The following is a 20,525-nucleotide window of genomic DNA, read 5'->3' on the forward strand; positions in this document are numbered from 1 at the left end:
CCCCCCCCGGAATAGCTGTGTGATCTGAGCCAGTTTCTCAACCTCAGGGAGCCGTAGTTTCTTTATCTGTAAAATGGGGATGGTGATAATAAAAAGCACCTACCTCCTGGCACAGAATTAAGTGCAAGAGTACGAAGTGTTTAGCACGTGTGTTTGGCATAGTGAGGCTCCAGAAAGTGAGCCTGCTGCTGTTAGTGTCTGAGACTCACCTTCCCAGTGAGGGTTCTCACTATAAATAGATCTCGTGTCCTAACATTATTGAGATTTTTCTTTGATTCTCCAAATCTCTGCAAAGGGATTCCGGGTTGGGGGAGGAAAGGAAAATTCTCAGAGTCGGAAATTTTTTTTGTCCTTTTGAACTTTCTTAACTAAGAATAAACTCAAACGCTCATGTCACTGGCATTTAAAATGGTCATACAAATGTATCAGGCGTGGCTCAAAAAAGGAAAAAATAGAAAGAATACTGGGAGAACAGGAGATGATTTGGATGATTGGACCCTCTTTGTGATAAATTTTCTAAAAAGAACCTGCGTTTTTTCTTTTAAGAAAAAGAATGATCGTGTTATAAAATAATTCTATTTTAATGATGCTCATCCTCTGTATTTGGCAAGTTGGTGCTGGCTATTGGCTGGGGACCTCACTTCCTCTGTTCTGGACGTCACTATCCTCACAGCATGGCCGCTGGCTTGTTCCAAAGTGAACAACAAGAAAGCAAGGCAAAAGCTGCAGTGCCTTTTATGACCTAGCCTCAGACGTCACACACTGTCACTTCTACTGTATTATACTGGTCACATAAGACAAAGGACTGGCTGATTGTGGGTGAGGTCTATACTACACCAGGAGCTGTAGATCACTGGAGGAGACAATTAGCAGTAAAAAGATTTACATAGAACAATATTTGCTCAATCATGGTGTCAGTCTAAAACCAAATGAACATCGGTGGGGAAATGGAATATTATTTAGCCACCAAAAATGATGTGTATGAAATATGTTTAATATCATCGGGGAAAAAAGCAATGTATAATGCATANTTTTTTAAAGATTTTATTTATTTATTTGACAGAGATAGAGACAGCCAGCGAGAGAGGGAACACAAGCAGGGGGAGTGGGAGAGGAAGAAAGCAGGCTTCCAGCAGAGGAGCCCGATGTGGGGCTCGATCCCCTAATGCCGGGATCACGCCCTGAGCCGAAGGCAGACGCGCAACCGCTGTGCCACCCAGGCACCCCAAAAGTTTTATTTTTCTAACCTCACTATCTTTCAGACCTGCCTGATAGGCTCTTCCTCCCCCAACTCTGGGTTATACCTTGGGAGGTCCTATAGCTTTCACAGTCACTGATGTGGTCAGTAGCTTGTCTCATTCTCCTATGCTTATGGGCATGAATAAATCTCAGAAACAGACAGCTGTGCAAGAAAAGCAAGTTGCCTGAGTACCTACAGTGTGACACCATTTCTATAAAGTTTAAAAGCACAGACCATTCTGCAAGCTGCTTAGTGATATATACATATGTTGGGGAAGCATAAAGAATTGTAAGGGCACGAGAACACTGGAGTACAGTTGTGGTCCCCTTCAGTGCGGGAGGGAGCAGTGTGTGCTCATGGAGGAACCCAATGGGGCCTCAGCCACATTGTTAATGTTTTATTTTTTAAACTGAGAGGTTGGTGCATGGGCCTTTGTCATATTATACTTCTCTATGTCCTTTAAATGTCTTAAATATGACATAGTGATTTTTTAATCCAATCTAATAGAAATCAAAATTTCAACCTCTCATTTGATTTAAAGCGTCACCCTTTCCTCACATTTTACAGCTCAGTCTCAGAAACCTGCTGTAGAATGGGAGGACAGGGTTTTTCTTTTCTTCCTCCAACTCAGGGTCCCTATAGAAAAAGTGGGTGGGAGAAGAAAGAAGGAGGGAGCTGGGGTGAAGGGAGCAAAGGTCTCATTTGTCTGGGACAGTTGTAGTCTGGCCTGGGTGCTCCCACAGAGAGGGATACGTGTGCTCTGAGGGTTTCTTCCTAGTTACTCCTCCTCAGTTCCCCCACCTGCTGCCCTATGGGCACCTCCCACTGCACAGATAGCCGGCAAGGGGCAGGGCCCCCTTAGTCCCCAGGATCCAGCTCTGGAGGTCCTGCCCTCCTAGACTCTTTCTGCGAAGATCCCCTCCTTTGGCAGGCGGGCCTTTCTAGACAGCTCAGGTGCAACTGCACCTCACGGTATCCCTTCCTGACTCACAGGCAATGCTCAGTGCTCTGCCCTCCCATACTCTGCACATGCAAGACAGACCCACTGGAACTTTCAGGCAGCTCTAGTCAGCCTGTCATCTTTAGACTTTCCCAGGCAAGAGTCACACACCGGGCTATGTGATCCACAGACTCAGGACATAGGGCCACCTCTCCATGGAGTTCACTTGAAGCCCTCTGCCCTGGGGGTGATCCTCATCCTTCCACATGTAGCACTCTGACAGCTCTATCCAGAGAAATAGCCCCTACCCAGCTGCTCAGAGCCAGTTCCTCTGCACCAGCTGATGGACGGTTGTAGACCACAGATGGCAGAGCAGTTTGGGTACCCTCGTGACGACCTGGTGCCTCTCTTTAGGAGGTGGGGTACAATGTCACCTATTGTTCTCAGCAGCAGTTTCATCATAGGAGAAGTCCCATTTAACATCCTGTTATGCAAATAGTATTTTAAGATAATGCCTCTCAGGATGGGCCAGTGGCTTAATATCAAAGCTAGATTTAGTAAAAGCAATTGCACAAAAGAGGACAAAACAGGGTTTATGTATTTCACTAAGGTACTGGCCTAATCCAAGGATAACATTTAAAAGATCAAGAGGACCATGTTTTCTGCAGACAATCCTCCATAAATATCTGTACAAACCATATTACCCACTAGGTTTCCCTCTTGGCCCCAGCTGCCAGAAAAGCTCAAAGCTAGGTCCAGCGCCCACTTTCCAAAAATAACTCCTTCTACATGTGTTATTTGTATCTGTCATACTTAATTTTGTGTTTCAGTTTCTAAAAGTAATATATCATTTGGGGAAGTAGGTGGAGATGTGAGTCCTAAATAAATTATTAAAACATAAGGAAAACTGAAGCAAGAAGAATGGATTTGTATGGAATTTAGGCTGTATACTGTGAACAATATTATTTCTCCTTTGATCTAAAAAGACATCATTTACTTGCAATAGGTCAAGAAAAGTTTTGAAAATGTGGCAGTTTATGGACCAGTCTGACCTGGAGACCATGAGGAGCCTGAAGGATGCCATGGCTCAGCACGAATCTTCCTGCGAGTACAGGAAGGTGATCACGCGGGCCCTGCACATACCCGGCTGTAAGGTGGTCCCATTCTGTGGGGTGTTTCTGAAGGAGCTCTGTGAAGTACTGGACGGAGCCTCTGGCCTCATGAAGCTTTGCCCGAGGTACAATTCTCAAGAAGAAACTCTAGAGGTGAGGCCTTTCAAAATCTGAAGTTACTGTGGCCAGAAGAGAGACTCTGCTGAGCCTAGGTTATCCGTTGTTGCCGTTGTGCTGGGTAACAGGTCCTGAGAAGTTCCAGAGAGAAGAAAACCAGCTAGCACTGTTCGGAACTTAATCTTGTTAACTTAGCTTTAATGGGGCAGGGTGTAAGTACAAGCGGAAGTGGGTGTTGTTTTCTGATTTTTTTAAAGGGATGATGGGGTTTTCTTCTTTTATTGGGTGGGAATGTCTGGAAAGAAGTCAAGTGAGGGATGCCTGGCAGATGGTTAACGCTCAGTCGGTTGAGCATCTGCCTTCGGCTCAGGTCATGATCCTAGGGTCCTAGGATCGAGCCCCACATGGGGCTCCCTGCTCAGCAGGTAGCCTGCTTCTCCCTCTGCCTGCCGCTCCCCCACTTGTGTGCTCTCTCTCTGACAAATAAATAAATAAAATCTTTAAAAAAAAAAGTCAAGTGAGAGTATGAACTTTTTGGAATTATAGGGGTAAAGCATGGTGGGAGGTCAGTGCTGCCTTGCTTCCCCCTTTGGGGGAGGATGCTGAAGAAGCTGGCATCTCATCAAAAGATAAGCTCTAGGCTCTGATCACGGCTGCCTCAGTTCTCCCATAGCAATGAAAGAAGGGACTGAATTGGGGGAAACTTTACCATAATTTTTTTTTTTAAGTTTCAGAGGTAGAGTTTAGTGATTCATCAGTTGCATATAACACCCAGTGCTCATTACATGAAGTGCCCTCCTTAATGCCGTCACCCAATGTCCCGACCCCATCCCCTCACCCACCTCCCTTCCCCATACCTGGCAGTTCCAAACCCAGATCTAGTGTCATTCTCACTTGGCAACAGCACCACTACTGACCTCATACACACACACACTCACATACACCCCTTCTCGGTGGCCATGAGACAACGCCTAAAACCAGCCTCTTCTGTGTCACCTGGGAACCAGAGCATCACCTGGTATCAGGGAGACTTAAGAGCCCCTGGCAGGAACAGGCACCACTACCAGCTTGCATCACTCTGGCTTATGTGGGAAGATAAAAGTGCATGAAATGGAGGAGAAAGCTTATAGCAAGCCCCCCAAGCTGCACCCACCTCAGCTCCCTCATGGCTTGGAAGCCGGGAACACCACATCCAGTAGTGCAGCTGGAGCCCTTACGAAACTTCTGATCCTAAATACAGACCATGAGAGCTTTAAAACCATCAGGAAGCCTCCGTGCTACTGTAGGATATATGGGAAATAAAGCAAAACGTCATCCTTTCACAGTGTTTTCCTTGGGCCCCGGGAATTTTATCTGGTTCTGTAGAATAATAGACCTTTGTCATGGTTTTTCTCAATTCTGCTACCAAGATAAAACAACCCTACCCTTTTTCTGTAAAGTGGCTAATCTTCTCCCTAGGGAACCTTGAAATAATACTGCTTTTTGTGTTGTAAATTTGAAATGGAGTGTTGATTCCTAGAGGGACTAAAGTTGTCTTAGTGGAAACGAGAGCGAATTCTAATAGTTGATGTGGTGAAACGAAAAAATGTTTTTCCTGGAGGCTCTTTCTTTTTCTTTCAATAAAATAGGCGCAAATGCCATTATTTATGACTACTGAGATTTTATTTCCCTACCCAAGTAGATTATTTAGGCATAGTACATGAAGTTGCAATAACAAATCCCTTGGTATGTTTTTCTGTAGTTTGTAGCCGATTACAGTGGACAAGATAATTTCTTACAACGAGTGGGACATAATGGCTTGAAGAATTCAGAGAAGGAGTCCACCGTCAACAGCATCTTTCAGATCATCAGGAGCTGCAGCCGAAGTCTGGAGGCCGAGGACGAGGACAGCGCCAGTGAGGGCAACAGCTCTAGGAAAAATTCCTTAAGGGATAAAGCGCGGTGGCAGTAAGTTTTACACTTTAAAAAAGAGAGGTGCTCATTTTTTCTTTTTCCTACTTCAGTTTGATTTTGGGTGGACCCCTAACAAATACCCACCATCTTTATCAGGAAGCCATGCTTTATATTCCAACTTTACCAATTCTGAATTAGAATTTACCTTTCTAAATTGGCTGCTTTGTTCTAGAATTATTGCTCATAATTTGACTTCTTGGCACCTGTTATCTCTTTTAAAAAAAAAAACGAGCTATCCTGTCACTTCTAAAAATTCAACAATTAAATTTTAGGATTAGAGCCATGAGATTTATTGATTTCATAGCTTCTATAAAACCAGTTTTTATTAATCACTGGGTGGGGCACAGAGACAAGTATTAAAATATTTTTAAATCAAATATACTGATTTATTAGGGCTAGAGTGACACCCTGAAGTCAGTATTTTTAGCAGCTCCCCTAAACTTCTGGGTGACTGTAAATGAGGTGGTTCACAGATCTCACTTCCAGGGGCACAGCTCTGCATGCTGGCATCTGTAGCTTTGTAATCGTTCAGCTGCTCCAACCGCTCTTGTATCCACAGGCATTGCTGCCCATCTCAACATGCGTTCGCACAACCAAATGAGAAAGTTCAGAAATCAGCAGTCTCAGGGTGTGTATTGCCCACACTCAAATGGCAGAGCCTGGTCCAGCTAGAGGAATCCTCTAGAGTCATCCAAAACGTTAAGGCCTACTGACTTGGACATCTTTGCCATGGAAGATTTTATCTGTAGTCAGTACTCACGAGTCATACCTTGCAGTTGTCTTGGAGTCTTTATACACACTTGTGTGCATTTACAAGACATTGTANCAGCAGTCTCAGGGTGTGTATTGCCCACACTCAAATGGCAGAGCCTGGTCCAGCTAGAGGAATCCTCTAGAGCCATCCAAAACCGTTAAGGCCTACTGACTTGGACATCTTTGCCATGGAAGATTTTATCTGTAGTCAGTACTCATGAGTCATACCTTGCAGTTGTCTTGGAGTCTTTATACACACTTGTGTGCATTTACGAGACATTGTGGTTTGTTTTGCAAAGGCTTTCTGGGTTGTCTCTGTGTGTGTGAGCCTACACTGGGAAGGGCAACAGTGTTTTTAGAAAAGAATTTCTGTGGAATTGGAGCCCTGGATTCTTAGAAGCTGTTGTGAACAAAGAAATGAATGCCTTATGTCTGAGTCCCTAATGCTGTTAAGGAGGGAGGTAAACCTATAGTCCAGATTTCTCCAAAGGACCCAGATGCTCAAAGAATCATCTTACCACAGTGTCTTGCTCCTTAAGCTGAAATGTCTCACAAGTAGCTTCTACCAGTGGTTTTTTGGGTTGTTGTTGTTGTTGTTGTTGTTGTTTAGATTACCTCAAATCAAAGATTATTTGAAAGTTTTCACAGTAATTGTTGGATGACCTTAGTAGTAATCTATATACACAGAGAGGACTATCAACAAGTAAACACATGTCTGCACAGAAGGCACCTCATAGCCATTCCCGTCCTTAATGTATGTCTATGTCTGTCTGGAATCTTTATTCACAACAGATTCTACGGATCCAGTGCTCCAATTCCACAGAAATTCAACTGCATAATCCTCGTAACAGTTCCGTTTCACTGCGGATCTTGTACCTCCCAGAGCCAGGATTTAACCTCAGGCAGGCTGGCTCCGAATCATGATGAATCATGGTCCTTAATCATATGAACTTTGTAGGAAGTAATGGACAGTTATTAAGAAAATACATAACCAGATTGATTAATAGCCCACTTGTCCCCCTGTATAAGATTTTCATCGGGGAACATTAGAAAAATATTTATCTGTCAATTTATGGTTTCTAACTGACCAACACTGCAGAATTTCTTCAGGGATGTGGGATACAAACTTTCCTTCTCTTTCACTCCTTGGTCCTCTTCTTGAGTCATATGACCTAAGTTTGACAAGGTAGTTTCTTTCCTGGTAAACCACATTTTGATCTTTCATTATGTTATTTGGTTCCTAAATAACCCTTTAAGTGCCACCTTACTCCCTCTTGTAAACCCATAGAGACCTGTCTCCAGGAAGAATCAGGCACAGCAGTGCATAACATTCACCATATGATCTAAGAGACAAAGCTATTAGTTTCCTTCTTGAAATGAACTTATTTCATTACCAGCAATGGTCAGTTTTATCTTGGGCATTAGTCCTGGGAAGAATGCNTTTTTTTTTTTTTTTTTTTTTTTTTTTTTTTTTTTTTTTTTTTTTTTTTTTTTTTTTTTTTTTTTTTAGATTTCTTTATTTACAGAGAGAGAGTGTGTGTGTGAAGGGGGAGAGGCAAAAGGAGAGGGAGAGAGAGAAAATCCTCAAGCAGACTCCCTGCTGAGCTTGGAGCCCAACTCGGGATTTGAAATCATGACCCTGAGGTCACAACCTGAGCCAAAGCCAAGAGTCAGATGCCCAACTGACTGAGCCACCCAGGCACCCCTGGAGAAGAATGCTTTTTAATGGAATTGTTAACACGTAGCACTTGTTCTTGTGTTCAAAAATAGAAACTGATGCTCAGAAAGATTGTGTCTGTCCTCCCCCCCCCCAGCTTACATCAGCTCTGAGCAGCAGAAACAGGCTCCAGAAAGATGCATGATTTTTCTCCCCAGATACCATCTTTTATAATGCTTGTAGTTTTTCACTGAAAAATATTTGATTTAGCTCAGAACTCAAATTAAATGGAATATGGGAAACACCATTTCTTGTGCTAAGTTAAAATCAGGAGTTCTGTGTCCAAATTCACATAGGTTGTATTTCATGGGTACAGACACCAATTGAATTCTTTTTGCTTTAAAAAAAAAAAAAACAATAAAAATAAGAAGTGTGACATGGAGAATGTAGAAATGGTCCCAGAGAAAGGAAATAAAAGGTAGAAGGGCTTGAATGTGACCCTAAAGCTCCTTTAGAGGAATTGTTGGGCCAGTTTAGCGTAGGAAAAGGAAGGGGGTAAGGAAAGCAGCAGGGGTGAAATCTTGGTCTTCCTTTATTTAATTAGAGTGGTGTACTTCACTGAGCCAGACACTGTGCTGAGTGCTTTGCAAGTATTATCTTAGCTGAGCTTCACCTGCTCTGTGAAGTGAGCATTGTCTTTTTTCCATTAAAGATTAGTAAAGTGAGGCTCAGAGAGGTTGAGTGATTGACTAAGTCACACAGAAAACAGGTAGCAGAGCTAAACATGAAGCTCAGGGTCACTATATAGGGCATGTTCCTAACTACCATGCTAAATGTATGAAGCGTAGACTTAAGTATTATAGAAGAGGACATAAATAAGTATTGGTTTTCCATTGTTCCTGATTGCAATTTCAGAGGAACGGAGCTAGGCTAGACACAAAGGATTTTCTTTTTGTTTCTTTACTTTTTATTGTGATATGTAACATTGAGGAAAGTGCTTTAGGGGCACTTGGGCTCATTTGGTTAAGTGCCTGACTCTTGATCTCAGGTCAGGTCCTGATCTCGGGGTCATGAGTTCAAGCCCCATGTTGGGCTCCATACTAGGCATGGAGCCTACTTAAAAATCAATCAATCAATTAATTACACAAAATGTCAAAGGAACACAAGCCAACTGAAAGAGCTTCCAATGGCCAAAGCTGGAACAATTTGAGCTACAAAATAAAGTTGTGTTAGATTGTAAACCAAGGTATTAAATAAATATCCATGAGTCCATATGCGTAAGTGATAAATAAACAAACAAATGGGGGAGAAGAGACAAATCTCCTATGCGAAAGAATTCCAAATAACTTATATTAGATACTCCACCCTCTAGGAGATAGAAAATAACTCCCTACACCTTAAATGTACGTGGGGACTTCCTTCCAAAGAGGACAGTATGGAAAGGAGTTTTCAAAAAAAGAGTAACTTTACAATGGGGCAAAACCAACACTACCTCAGCCAGGTCAACATTAACAGAGATAAGTCATGTTAATAGTATGTTGTTATGATGTTATGAGAATGACACTACCTCTGTGGACTTCCTCCCCAGAACCTATAGCCCCAGTCTAATTATGAGAAAAATATCAGGCAAGTTCTAATTGAGGGACATTCTATAACATACCTAACCAGTGCTCCTGAGAGCAGTCAAGATCAGTAAAAACAAGGGAAGTGTGAGAAATTGTCATACCTAAGAAGAGCATTATAGAAACGTGACAACTAAATGTAATACGGTATCCTGGATGGAATCCTGGAAAAGAAAAAGGACATAGGTAAAAAAAACAAACAACCAAAAAAAAAAAAAACCAAACAAACAAAAACAAAACAAAACAAACAAACAAACAGAAAAGACCTAAGGAACTCTCTAGAGTATGTCCCTCAATTAATAATAATGTATCAGTATTGGTTTATGATTGTGTCAAATATACGATCCCAGTGTAAGATGTTAATAACAGGGAATACTGAATGTGGGGTCTACTGTCTTTGAAATTTCTCCATAAGTCTTAAAGTATTCTAAAGTTAAAAGATTTTTTTGATTTTTTTTTTATTATGTTCAGTTAGCCAACATATAGTGTATCATTGGTTTTTGATGTAGTGTTTTTAAAAAACAAATATATTTGGATAATTATCAAGTGAATAGACGTGTAACTACCACCCAGAGTGAAAACATTGCCAGCACCCATAAACTGTTTCCCTTCTCAATTTTGTTACTACCCTTCCCCCACTGTATTAGTGAATTTTACTATACTACTTCCTGCTCTTCTTTATAATTATACCACTGTTGTGCATTTCTAAATAATATAGTACAGTTTTGGCTGGTTTTGAAGTTTACACTTACACAAATGTAACCATACAGTATATATTCTTGTGTGTCTTGCTGAAGATATGTACTTTTTGTTGCATTACGTTGACTATTACTATTCATTTTCATTGCTGTGCAATGCATTACATTGTATGAATGCATCAAATTTTATTTGTAAGTTTCATCATTGCTGGACATTTGGATTATTTCTAGTGTTTTCAGTGTGGCTCATTTGAAAAGGATATTCCGATCATCAGATCTGTGAGATCTCTTGTAGATTTCTTTTCTTTTTTAAGAATATCTGTTTATGTGGGCAAAGAGGAAGAACCTGCAGAAAGCAGGGGCGGGATCTTGCTCAGGGACCAGGCTCTAGACTGAGAGAGAGTCCAGGAAGCTCAGTGCTACTGCTCAGGCCTTGCCAGGAGGCAGTAGTCTGCCCAAGTGCCAAGTTCCCAAGAGGATGGGAACATTCCTTCCCAGAGATGTATGGACCAGCTCCTTCTCAGTTTTATCCACCACTTTGCAATGTCTATGGACAGCAGAAACATTGATCTTAATAACAATTCTTCTTGCTTTGAAAAAAAATGAGTCTCTCTTGGGCACATTCCTGCCAAGGTGGCCATATAGGAAGGAGGCAATAAGGCCTCCTTGCCTTCCCCCCAGATCCTTCTGGACCCAACAGTCCACATTCCCAACTCAGGGAAGACAACTTGCTAAATTTTCCAAGCAGACATGTCCTTTATGTGTGCATGTGTACATACACACATGTGCGCACACATGTATACATGCATACATGCATGTGCACACATGTACACACACAATGAAAATTTAAGGTTGAGTCAAGGATAGCTGTTCTTGTTCATCTGGGCACTATTACTGTATTCTCCAACAAGTGTCTTTGAACTAATGGTGTTTTATTTTTTAACAGTGGCACTTCTCAGGCCAGCTTATTAAGCCTTATTCTGCTTATTTTTGCCCCATTGTGTTCAGGTCACAACTTTTGGTCCTGATCAAGTAGAAGGTAGTCCAACCTAGTGATGACGGTCCCAGGCTGACGAGTCAGAGCAGAATCCTGCCTTGAGTAGACCTCTTGTGCATTACTTACCCCTTCTGAAGCTCAGTTTCCTCCGAGGTTTTAAAAAAAAAAATTTTACTTCACAAGTAGGTCAAATTAAGTCCAAATGTATGTAAAGTATTTAACAGTTCCTGACCCAAGAGGGAAAACTAATACATCATGAAGATTATTGTTAATATTAAAAACACAGTAACTTTGGACTCCTGGGTGGCTCAGCGGTTGAGCACCCAACTCTTGGTTTGGGCTCAGGTCATGATCTCGGGGTCATGAGATTGAGCCCTGCGTCAGGCTCCACGCTCAGCGCCGTGTCTGCTTCAGATTCTCTCCCTCTCCCTCTGCCCCCCCCACTCTCTCTCTCTAAAATAAAGTAAATAAATAAAATTTTTTAAAAAAATACAACAACTTATCTAGCAGTTCCTTTCCTTATGCCTGTGATCAGATCTATGGCTAAATCTAAGGTTTTAGAATGCAGCAATAAAAAATCTACCCTGACCTTTAGCATTGTACATTTCCTATGCTAATTTAAATTCTTGGTGAAGTGAAAAATGATGTCCAGTGTCAGTGAAAAGCTCTGTGTTGTTCTCACTTCTGATTATAAGACAGACGAAATTTACATCTCTTTCCATTAGGTTTATAATTGGAGATTTGCTGGATTCCGAAAATGACCTCTGTGAGCAGTCGAAAGAATGGGACTCTCATGGATCAGAAGAGCCACAGAAGGCCTTTGACCACGGGACAGAGCTGATCCCGTGGTACGTGCTGTCCATCCGAGCTGATGTGCACCAGTTCCTGCTGCAGGGGGCCACTGTCATCCACTACGACCAGGACACGCACCTGTCGGCCCGCTGCTTCCTCCAGCTCCAGCCTGACAACAGCACCTTGACCTGGGTAAAGCCCACCACTGCCTCCCCAGCCAGTGCTAAAGCAAAACTTGGTGTGCTTAGTAACACGGCTGAGCCTGGCAAATTCCCGTTACTGGGCAATGCTGGATTAAGTGGCCTGGCGGAGGGGGTCTTGGATCTGTTTTCAGCAAAGGCTGTGTACATGGGACACCCTAGCATCGATATACACACTGTGTGTGTTCAGAACAAACTGGGTAGCATGTTTCTCTCAGAGACTGGTGTGACACTGCTCTATGGGCTGCAGACCACGGACAATAGGTTATTGCACTTTGTGGCACCCAAGCACACCGCTAAGATGCTCTTCAGTGGATTGCTAGAACTCACGAGGGCCGTGAGGAAGATGAGGAAGTTCCCTGACCAGAGACAGCAGTGGCTGCGGAAACAGTACGTCAGCCTCTATCAGGTAGGGGCGCAGCCTTCCCCCTCTGCTCACTTCCCTAATTCTCAAGATATTAATCTTGCGAAACCACGCTGGGACCACCAGGGTTCACCCTCACACTCTGGCACGTACTTCCTGAGTGGTACTGGGCACCTCTGACTTCTCTCTGTGCCTCGGTTTCTGATCTATACAATGAGAATGATAACAATACCCATTCATAGGGTGGCTGTGGGGTCTGAGTTAATATGTGTAAAGCCATAATGTCAGCTGCTACGTGTAAAGAATAGTGTCTGGCTCGTAGTAGGTCCTATTACTATTTTGTATGAACACAGCGACTGGTCATTGTAGTTCTCACATTGGAAAGAAACCGGTTAGTATAAGCATTGTTACTTACTCATTTTCCATCGAAAGCATTAGAGTGTGAATGTTTTTATTAATTAAGGACTAGCTGATACATTGGAAACTTTCACTTGGGAAACTGAAATCGTGCTTCATTCCCTAATATGCTACATGACTCTCAAAGCATTAATTTACTGTGTATTGCTGCCTCACTGTAGAACTTCAAAGTTTGAAAGAAACTTTCCTAAACACGGGATAACTCGTGCGTGGAGTTCTGCCTCATCAGGTTATTATATTGGCAGCAGCCCTTACGAGGCAGTTTCTCACAGTCAGCTGCTTAAAGTGAGTGTGTGTCTCACTAACCCTAAAATTCTCGGGTACTTCAACACTGCAGCTAAGGGTGGCAGCAGGACTGGGCTGAACGAGGTGTGGGAAGAGACACAGGCATCACCAGAGTGGTGTGCTTGCAGAGAGCAAAGCGCAGATTGCTGGGAAAGTGAGTCAAAACCCCCGCCACAAGGGGACACTGTTGATGGCGTTGCCAAATGAGTTGTATCCAAGTATTCAGTTTTTCTCTGTTATGCTTTTCCAACTTTTGGGCAAAAAAATTATCTTTTTTACTAGTGTCGCCAAACAAATAGAACTATAATTTAAGTTACTCAAATGACTGGTTTCGTGTACTTTTTGCAGTTCTAACATGTTTCCCAAAAGCAAAGANTATATATATATAATGGTCTTCTTTCCCCTTTCCCCACACCCATGCAATACTTAGGAGTAGAGATCATATCCTGAAGAACTAACTTATTAGTTGATTAATAAGCATATAGTCTTGTCTACACGATGATGCTAGGACTGCACAGCACAAAGCCTGTTTCAGTTAACTCATCCGAAAACAGAGACCAAAATATGAGCTGCCTGTCCACTCTGCAGGGAGATTCCAGTGTGGTCAGCTGCTTGGAAAAAAGGTCTTCAGGAGCTATTGTAAATATTGATCTTTAATTATAATCATTCCTCAGCCTTCCAGAATCATATAAATCCATTCAACCTGTATATAAACCAAAGTCTCTGAGCTCAGTTACAATCATGGTCACAAACCCAACATGGTTTATTGGCTCCATTTGTTTCCTTCCCAATCTCATAGCCTAAAGTAACTGAATTAACACCTATGGCATACTTGGTTTCTCATTCACCCTGGCAACCTACAGTTTTTGCTGAAGGAGGCACCAGCTGAGACCAGGAACAGCAGAAGAGATAAAAAGCTCCGCTGGAGCAGAGACAGAGGAAGTGACCTGGAGCCGACTTAGTCCTTCCCAGTTGCAAACACAACTACGCCCTCCTGCCCCCATCCCTCCACCACTGCTGGGAAGCAAGGCCCTACAGTGTAAAGGCAAAGCAGCTGCATATACCTCAGCCACTTCCGAAAACACAGGCGATGGTCTTCCTCAAAACATTGTTCTGCAAGACAAGGCAACGTATCTCAGAAACAGACCCTCAAGATTTTTTTTTTAATTTTTAAAAATTTAAAAAAAGTGAAAAGGCTAGCAAATGGTTATTTTCCTATGATGTAGACCAGCTCCCAAATTGTCTCAGAGAACATAGAAAGATGCTGCCAATGTGGCACCTGGAGAACAAAAGGTCAAATAGGCCTCCTGTTAAATGCCCCTTTTGGTTATTTTATGATACTGCTTAGCAAACTTAAGGCTCCTGAGAAGTCCTAAGGTACAAAAGAAATTAATTTAAATGTATCCATACGTTCAAGAAATTCACGAACAGTCTTGGGTTCTTCCAAACGTATGTTAACAGCCCTGTAAGAGTATTTCTTTATCCCCAGTTTGGGAAGGGCTTATATAGAAAATAATCTTTCTGGGGCACCTGGGTGGCTCAGTTGGTTGAATGTCAACTCTTGGTTTTGGCTCAGGTCATGATCTCAGGGTCATGAGATTGAGCCCCACATCAGGCTCCACTCTCAGCAAGGAACCTCAGCTGAGTTCTCAGCTCTGCTTTAAGACTCTCTCTCCCTCTCCCTTTGCCCTCTGCCCAAGAAAGAAAGAAAGAAAGNCTAAAAGAAAGAAAGAAGAAAGAAAGAAAGAAAGAAAGAAAGAAAGAAAGAAAGAAAGAAAGAAAGAAAGAGGAAAATAATCTGACATTGGAGTCCTCTTGTGTGATGAATGTATATGAATTTGCTCCTTTTTTTTTTTAATTTTATTTATTTGAGAGAGAGCACGAGTGGGGAGGTGGGCAGATGGAGAGGGAGAGACAGANGAAAGAATCTGACATTGGAGTCCTCTTGTGTGATGAATGTATATGAATTTGCTCCTTTTTTTTTAATTTTATTTATTTGAGAGAGAGCACGAGTGGGGAGGTGGGCAGATGGAGAGGGAGAGACAGACTCCTGGCTGAGCAGGGAGCCCAATGTGGGGCTCGATCCCAGGACCCTGAGAATATGATCTGAGCTGAAGGCAGATGCTCAACCAACTGAGCCACCCAGGTGCCATGTGAAGTTGCTTTCAAATACATGGATTTTAACTAGCAAATGTATTTGATCAAATGGAAGCAGTAAACAGGAGATAAAGCAAAAGACAAGAAGAAACAGTAACATTTATAATAAAGCCTAAGGATACAGGAAAATAAAAGAAAGTAAACCCCAGAGATTTGATGTGGGGTGTGGGACAAAGACTGGTATCATAAGCTTTGGCTTGAAGTTGCATGAGCAGAGCTGAGAACCCATAATCTTGGGTATTTGGAAAGATCTCTGGGAATCTGAAAAGGTTCAAAAATAGGGTTCTCAGGTGAACTTTAGTTGTAAGCAACTGAAATAGATTCTGGCTGTCTTCAAGGGGAAAAAAGGATTTATTCAAAGGATTAGATTAAACAGTCTCCAAAATATCATATGCAAAGATAATGCCAAGAGGTAAAAGTGCGTGAATACTTTTTAAGGAATCAGTTTCCTGATCCTAACGTCCACACGAACTTCTTTTATTTTCCTGTATTCCTAGGCTTCATTACAAATGTCACTATTTCTTGTCTTTTGGCTCCCTGCTTCTCACTCTGCCTGCCGCTCCCCCTGCTTACACTCTCTCTCTCTCTCTGACAAATAAATAAAATCTTTTTTTAAAAAATGAAAGTAACTTTTCCTAAACTGAGACTGTAGTTTCACTCACAATAGATCTTCTCCCAAATTAAAAAGAGAAGGTACGTCCTTCACCCATTCCAACCAAGTTTATTGTTTTGTACAAAATGAAAGAAAGAGTCAAACTACATTTCAGTTCCCAGAAAATCTCCTTTAAAGATTAAACAAAGGCATATGCTTTTCTAGGCCTGAAATATTTCTATTAAGAGTAAAGCTTGACCCATGTTAGGATGTTCTGAATTTAGAAATACCAAAGTTGTAGAGACTGCTTCTTTTATATATACATAGTATGGGTCTAATAAATTTTTTTATTGAAGATTTTCTTTTTTTAGAGCAGTTATAGGTTCACAATAAAATTGAGAGGAATGTACAGAGGTTTCCCATAAACCTCCTGCCCCCCATGCATGAATACTGACCCCCACTGTCAACATCACTCAGCAGAATGGTACATTTTTTACGAGGGATGAATCTACATTGATGTATCACAATCACCCAAAATCCATAGTTTACCTTAGGATTCTTTCTTGGTGCTGTATATTTCTAGGTTTGTACAAATATATAATAACATATATTGGTCATTATAATATCACATGGAATATTTTAACTACCATAAAAATTCTCTGTGCCCTGTCTATTCGTCTCTTCCTCCCACCCTATCTCGCCCTACCCACCTCCCACCCCTGCAACCACTGATCTTTTTACAGTCTCCATAGTTCTGCCTTTTTCCGAATGTCATATAGTTGGAATCATACAATATGTAGCCTTTTCAGACTGGCTTCTTTCACTTAGTATTATGCATTTAAGATTCCTCCATGTCTTCTCATGACTTGATAACTCATTTCTTTTTATTGCTGAGTAATACTCCATTGTGCGAATGTACCATAGTTTATCCATTTACCTACTGAAGGACATTTTGGTGCTTCCAAGTTTCGGTATTATGAATAAAGCTGCTGTAAATATTCATGTTCAGGTTTTTGTGTGGACTTAAGTTTTCAGCTCTTTTGGATAACTACCAAGGAGCATGACCGCTGGATCGTATGGTAAAAGAACGCTTACTTTTGTAAGAAACTGCCTCACTGCCTTCCAACGTGGCTGTGCCATTTTGCTTTCCTACTAGAATGAATCCTTATTCCTGTTACCCCACATCCCCACCAGCATGTGGTGTTGTCAGTGTTCTGGATTTTTGCCATTCTAATAGGTGTTGTAGTGGTATCTTATTTTAATTTGCAGTTCCCTGATGCTATATGATGTGGAACATCTTTTCATATGCTTAATTCCCATCTGTATCTCTTCTTTGGTGAAATGTCTGTTGAGGTCTTTGGACTATTTTCTTAATTGGGTTGTTAGTTTTCTTATTGTTGAGTTTTAAGTTTTCATTGTATATTTTGGATAACCGTTCTTTATCAGATGTTTCTTTTGCAAACATTTTCTCCCAGTTTGTGGCTTGTCTTCTAATTTTCTTGACAATGTTTTTCCCAGAGCAGAAGTTTTAAAGTTTAATGATGGGATCTATTAAATTTTTAAAGTGTTAGCTAAAACCCATAGAAAAAATTTTTTACAAAACTTCTTTCAGCGTATGATATTCAATAAGGTAGTCAAAATTTATTTATGAAATTGTGGCATGAAATGTTGATTCCACTTTGAAGTCAATTGTAGTGACTTGTTTACAGGGAACAGGCCTGCATCAGGAAGGAATGATCTTCAACCATTTTCATTCTCAGTAGCACTGTACTCACGATTCATTTTCCAGGGAGGGAGATCCTAATTGGCTTATTTGGATCTTACACCAATCTTTGGTCAAGGGAGGATGTTTCACCTTGATTGATAGACTCAAGATTATATCCAGGGGCGCCTGGGTGGCTCAGTTGGTTAAGTGTCTGCCTTCCACTCAGGTCATGATCTCAGGGTCCTGGGATCGAACTCCACATCCGGCTCCCTGCTCAGTGGGGAGTCTGCTTCTCCCTCTCCCTCTGCGCCTCCCTGCCCAGCTCATGAGCACACACACTCTCTCTCTCAAATAAATAAGTAAAATTAAAAAAAAACAAAACTGTTGTATCTGGTGGAAAACATATATAGTAAAATTGGGGTATAGTTAGAGAAAAGAGAAATGATTAATGGATAGGCATAAATCCCAGATATCCATCAGAGATCACCAAAAGATTTCCCACATCAAGCATTCAAGTCCCTCAGGATCCTGGGATCCATAAGAGGATGCAGAAAGTTGGAGGTCACAACTCAAGTCATAAAATGAGATCGCTATTGAATGTTAGCGTGAAGGAGCAAGTACACACACAAAGACCCTTTGTTATTCACAGAACATCTACAACAAAGCAAAACCTACTTACAAGTGCCTCTTTGGAGTTGCAAAGGAAGGCTGTCCTTAAAAACTTGCAGAAAGTAAAGACAGTAAATAATGGAAATTAATTTTAAAAGGTCCATTTTATACAACCTGTAAAATATCATCCGTATTGGCTTTAATTCATATGTGACTTTTTGTAGTTTTATTAACTGGCCTCCCTGATTTAGAGGGACAATTGTTGGCGGTTGTTGAATGAGTCAGTCTCTGCTGCTCCCCAGCACACGAGGCTCCGAGGTACCTGGTGGGAAGCAGCTGTCATGAAGAACGCCTGCCCCTTAAGGATCTTCTCGCTGCTCACAGCATCATAATATGCATGGTGTTCTGAGGGCCCTGGGCTCTCTATCCTTGGGTATTAGTCTCGCAAGAGGACAGCAGCCCAACTATTTTCTTTCTTTATTTTACTGAGCATAGTTGTTGACACATAATGTTATGTTAGTTTCAGGTGTGCACCAACTATTTAATAACATGTTTTCTCCATGGTTATCTCCCCAGAGCCCTCTGAAGTAAATTTCACATATGCCACATACTCTGTATTTCAAGTCAGACTGTCCCAAGCATCAAACTAGGTAAAAAAACAAACAATAACAATAAAAAAAACCAAAAACCTAGGATGATGCAATACAAATAGAACTTGATCTTACTTAGGTAGATTCACACACACATACACACCCTCTGTCCTCTAAAGCCCTAATTTGCAAAGTGCATCTTCCTGAATATTCCTGCAGTGGTAGTTCTGGAATGTAACCTCTGAACCTGGGAAGGGAAGTTTGTTTTCATCCCACTTGCCGGTGGCCCTGTAAAGCACATCCCTGGAACTCAGCAGGGATGTGACCAGGACAAGAGAGGACATGATGAGACTCCCAACAGTCTCATCACCGACTGGAAACAGAGCCACTTGGGTGGCCAGATCTCTAGTCCTCTGTAACTGCCTGAGCTCCTCCACCTCTGGGAATTTACTAGAAGCCATTCATCTATTGACTTCCCCATTGCTTGCTATTCCCGCATGCATTCAGAATGCGGTTCTCTTACAGGAGGATGGACGGTACGAAGGCCCAATTGGCTCACGCCGTGGAGCTGTTTGGTGGCCGGCGATGGAGTACACGCAACCCCAGCCCTGGGACATCCGCGAAGAGTACTGAGAAGCCCAGTGTGCAGAGAAACAACACCTTGGGCATAAGCACCACCAAGAAAAAGAAGAAAATCCTTATAAGGGTAGAGTGTGATTTATGACGCCTCAGACCCAATCATCCAGGATGGTTGTATGGTCTGCGTCACCAGAAACTACCTTAGAGCATTTGGGGCTGGGGACAAGATGAAACAAATGAAATGCAGGCACTTACCAGGCACCTTCTGGTGCCAAGACCAGTGTTAGGAATTGTGTCAACACCCAAAAAAGTCAGGGGCCACAAACAGTGAGGACTCAGTAGGAGTCACGGTGAAGCCACCTACAGAGTGCTGTGGGAGCAGACATAAGGAAGATCCAGAACTAGGACTCAGNGCGAAGAGTACTGAGAAGCCCAGTGTGCAGAGAAACAACACCTTGGGCATAAGCACCACCAAGAAAAAGAAGAAAATCCTTATAAGGGTAGAGTGTGATTTATGACGCCTCAGACCCAATCATCCAGGATGGTTGTATGGTCTGCGTCACCAGAAACTACCTTAGAGCATTTGGGGCTGGGGACAAGATGAAACAAATGAAATGCAGGCACTTACCAGGCACCTTCTGGTGCCAAGACCAGTGTTAGGAATTGTGTCAACACCCAAAAAAGTCAGGGGCCACAAACAGTGAGGACTCAGTAGGAGTCACGGTGAAGCCACCTACAGAGTGCTGTGGGAGCAGACATAAGGAAGATCCAGGACTAGGACTCAGGCAGGAGAGGCTTCACAGAGAAGCTGACAGATGGGTCCTGAAGGCTGTATAGGATTTATCAGACAGACAACGCGGAGGGGGAGGGGGGAAGCATTTCTGGCAGCGGAGGCAGGAGGGAGGCACGAAAGACTTGGCTTGTTCAGGGAAGCACGTGCAGTTCTGGGTCCGTGCTTCACGCTGGAGCATAGGCCAGATCTGTGGTGGGCAAGCAAAGGCTAAAAACACCAGGGGCCTGGTTATGAAGGTCTTAGAGGGTAAAAATGCCCAATGTAGAACACAACTTAAAATATAGTATCAAGAGAAGCAACCTAAATGCCCATCCATGAATGAAAGATCAAGAAAAGGTGATGTATACGTATAA

At 42.2% G+C, this 20,525-nt stretch overlaps 1 protein-coding gene across 1 annotated transcript in view; it reads left to right on the forward strand.

Annotated features, from left to right (window-relative positions):
* Positions 1-20,525, forward strand: part of LOC100479318 (1-phosphatidylinositol 4,5-bisphosphate phosphodiesterase epsilon-1) — a 100,670-nt gene that overhangs the window by 15,068 nt on the left and 65,077 nt on the right. Inside the window, 3 exon segments of the mRNA XM_034663611.1 lie at positions 3,187-3,445; positions 5,151-5,356; positions 11,815-12,490. Of these exon segments, the coding sequence (XP_034519502.1) occupies positions 3,187-3,445; positions 5,151-5,356; positions 11,815-12,490 (1,141 nt within the window).

The sequence above is a fragment of the Ailuropoda melanoleuca genome, chromosome 6 (genome assembly GCF_002007445.2).
Source record: "Ailuropoda melanoleuca isolate Jingjing chromosome 6, ASM200744v2, whole genome shotgun sequence".
In the NCBI taxonomy this organism is placed as follows: domain Eukaryota; kingdom Metazoa; phylum Chordata; class Mammalia; order Carnivora; family Ursidae; genus Ailuropoda; species Ailuropoda melanoleuca.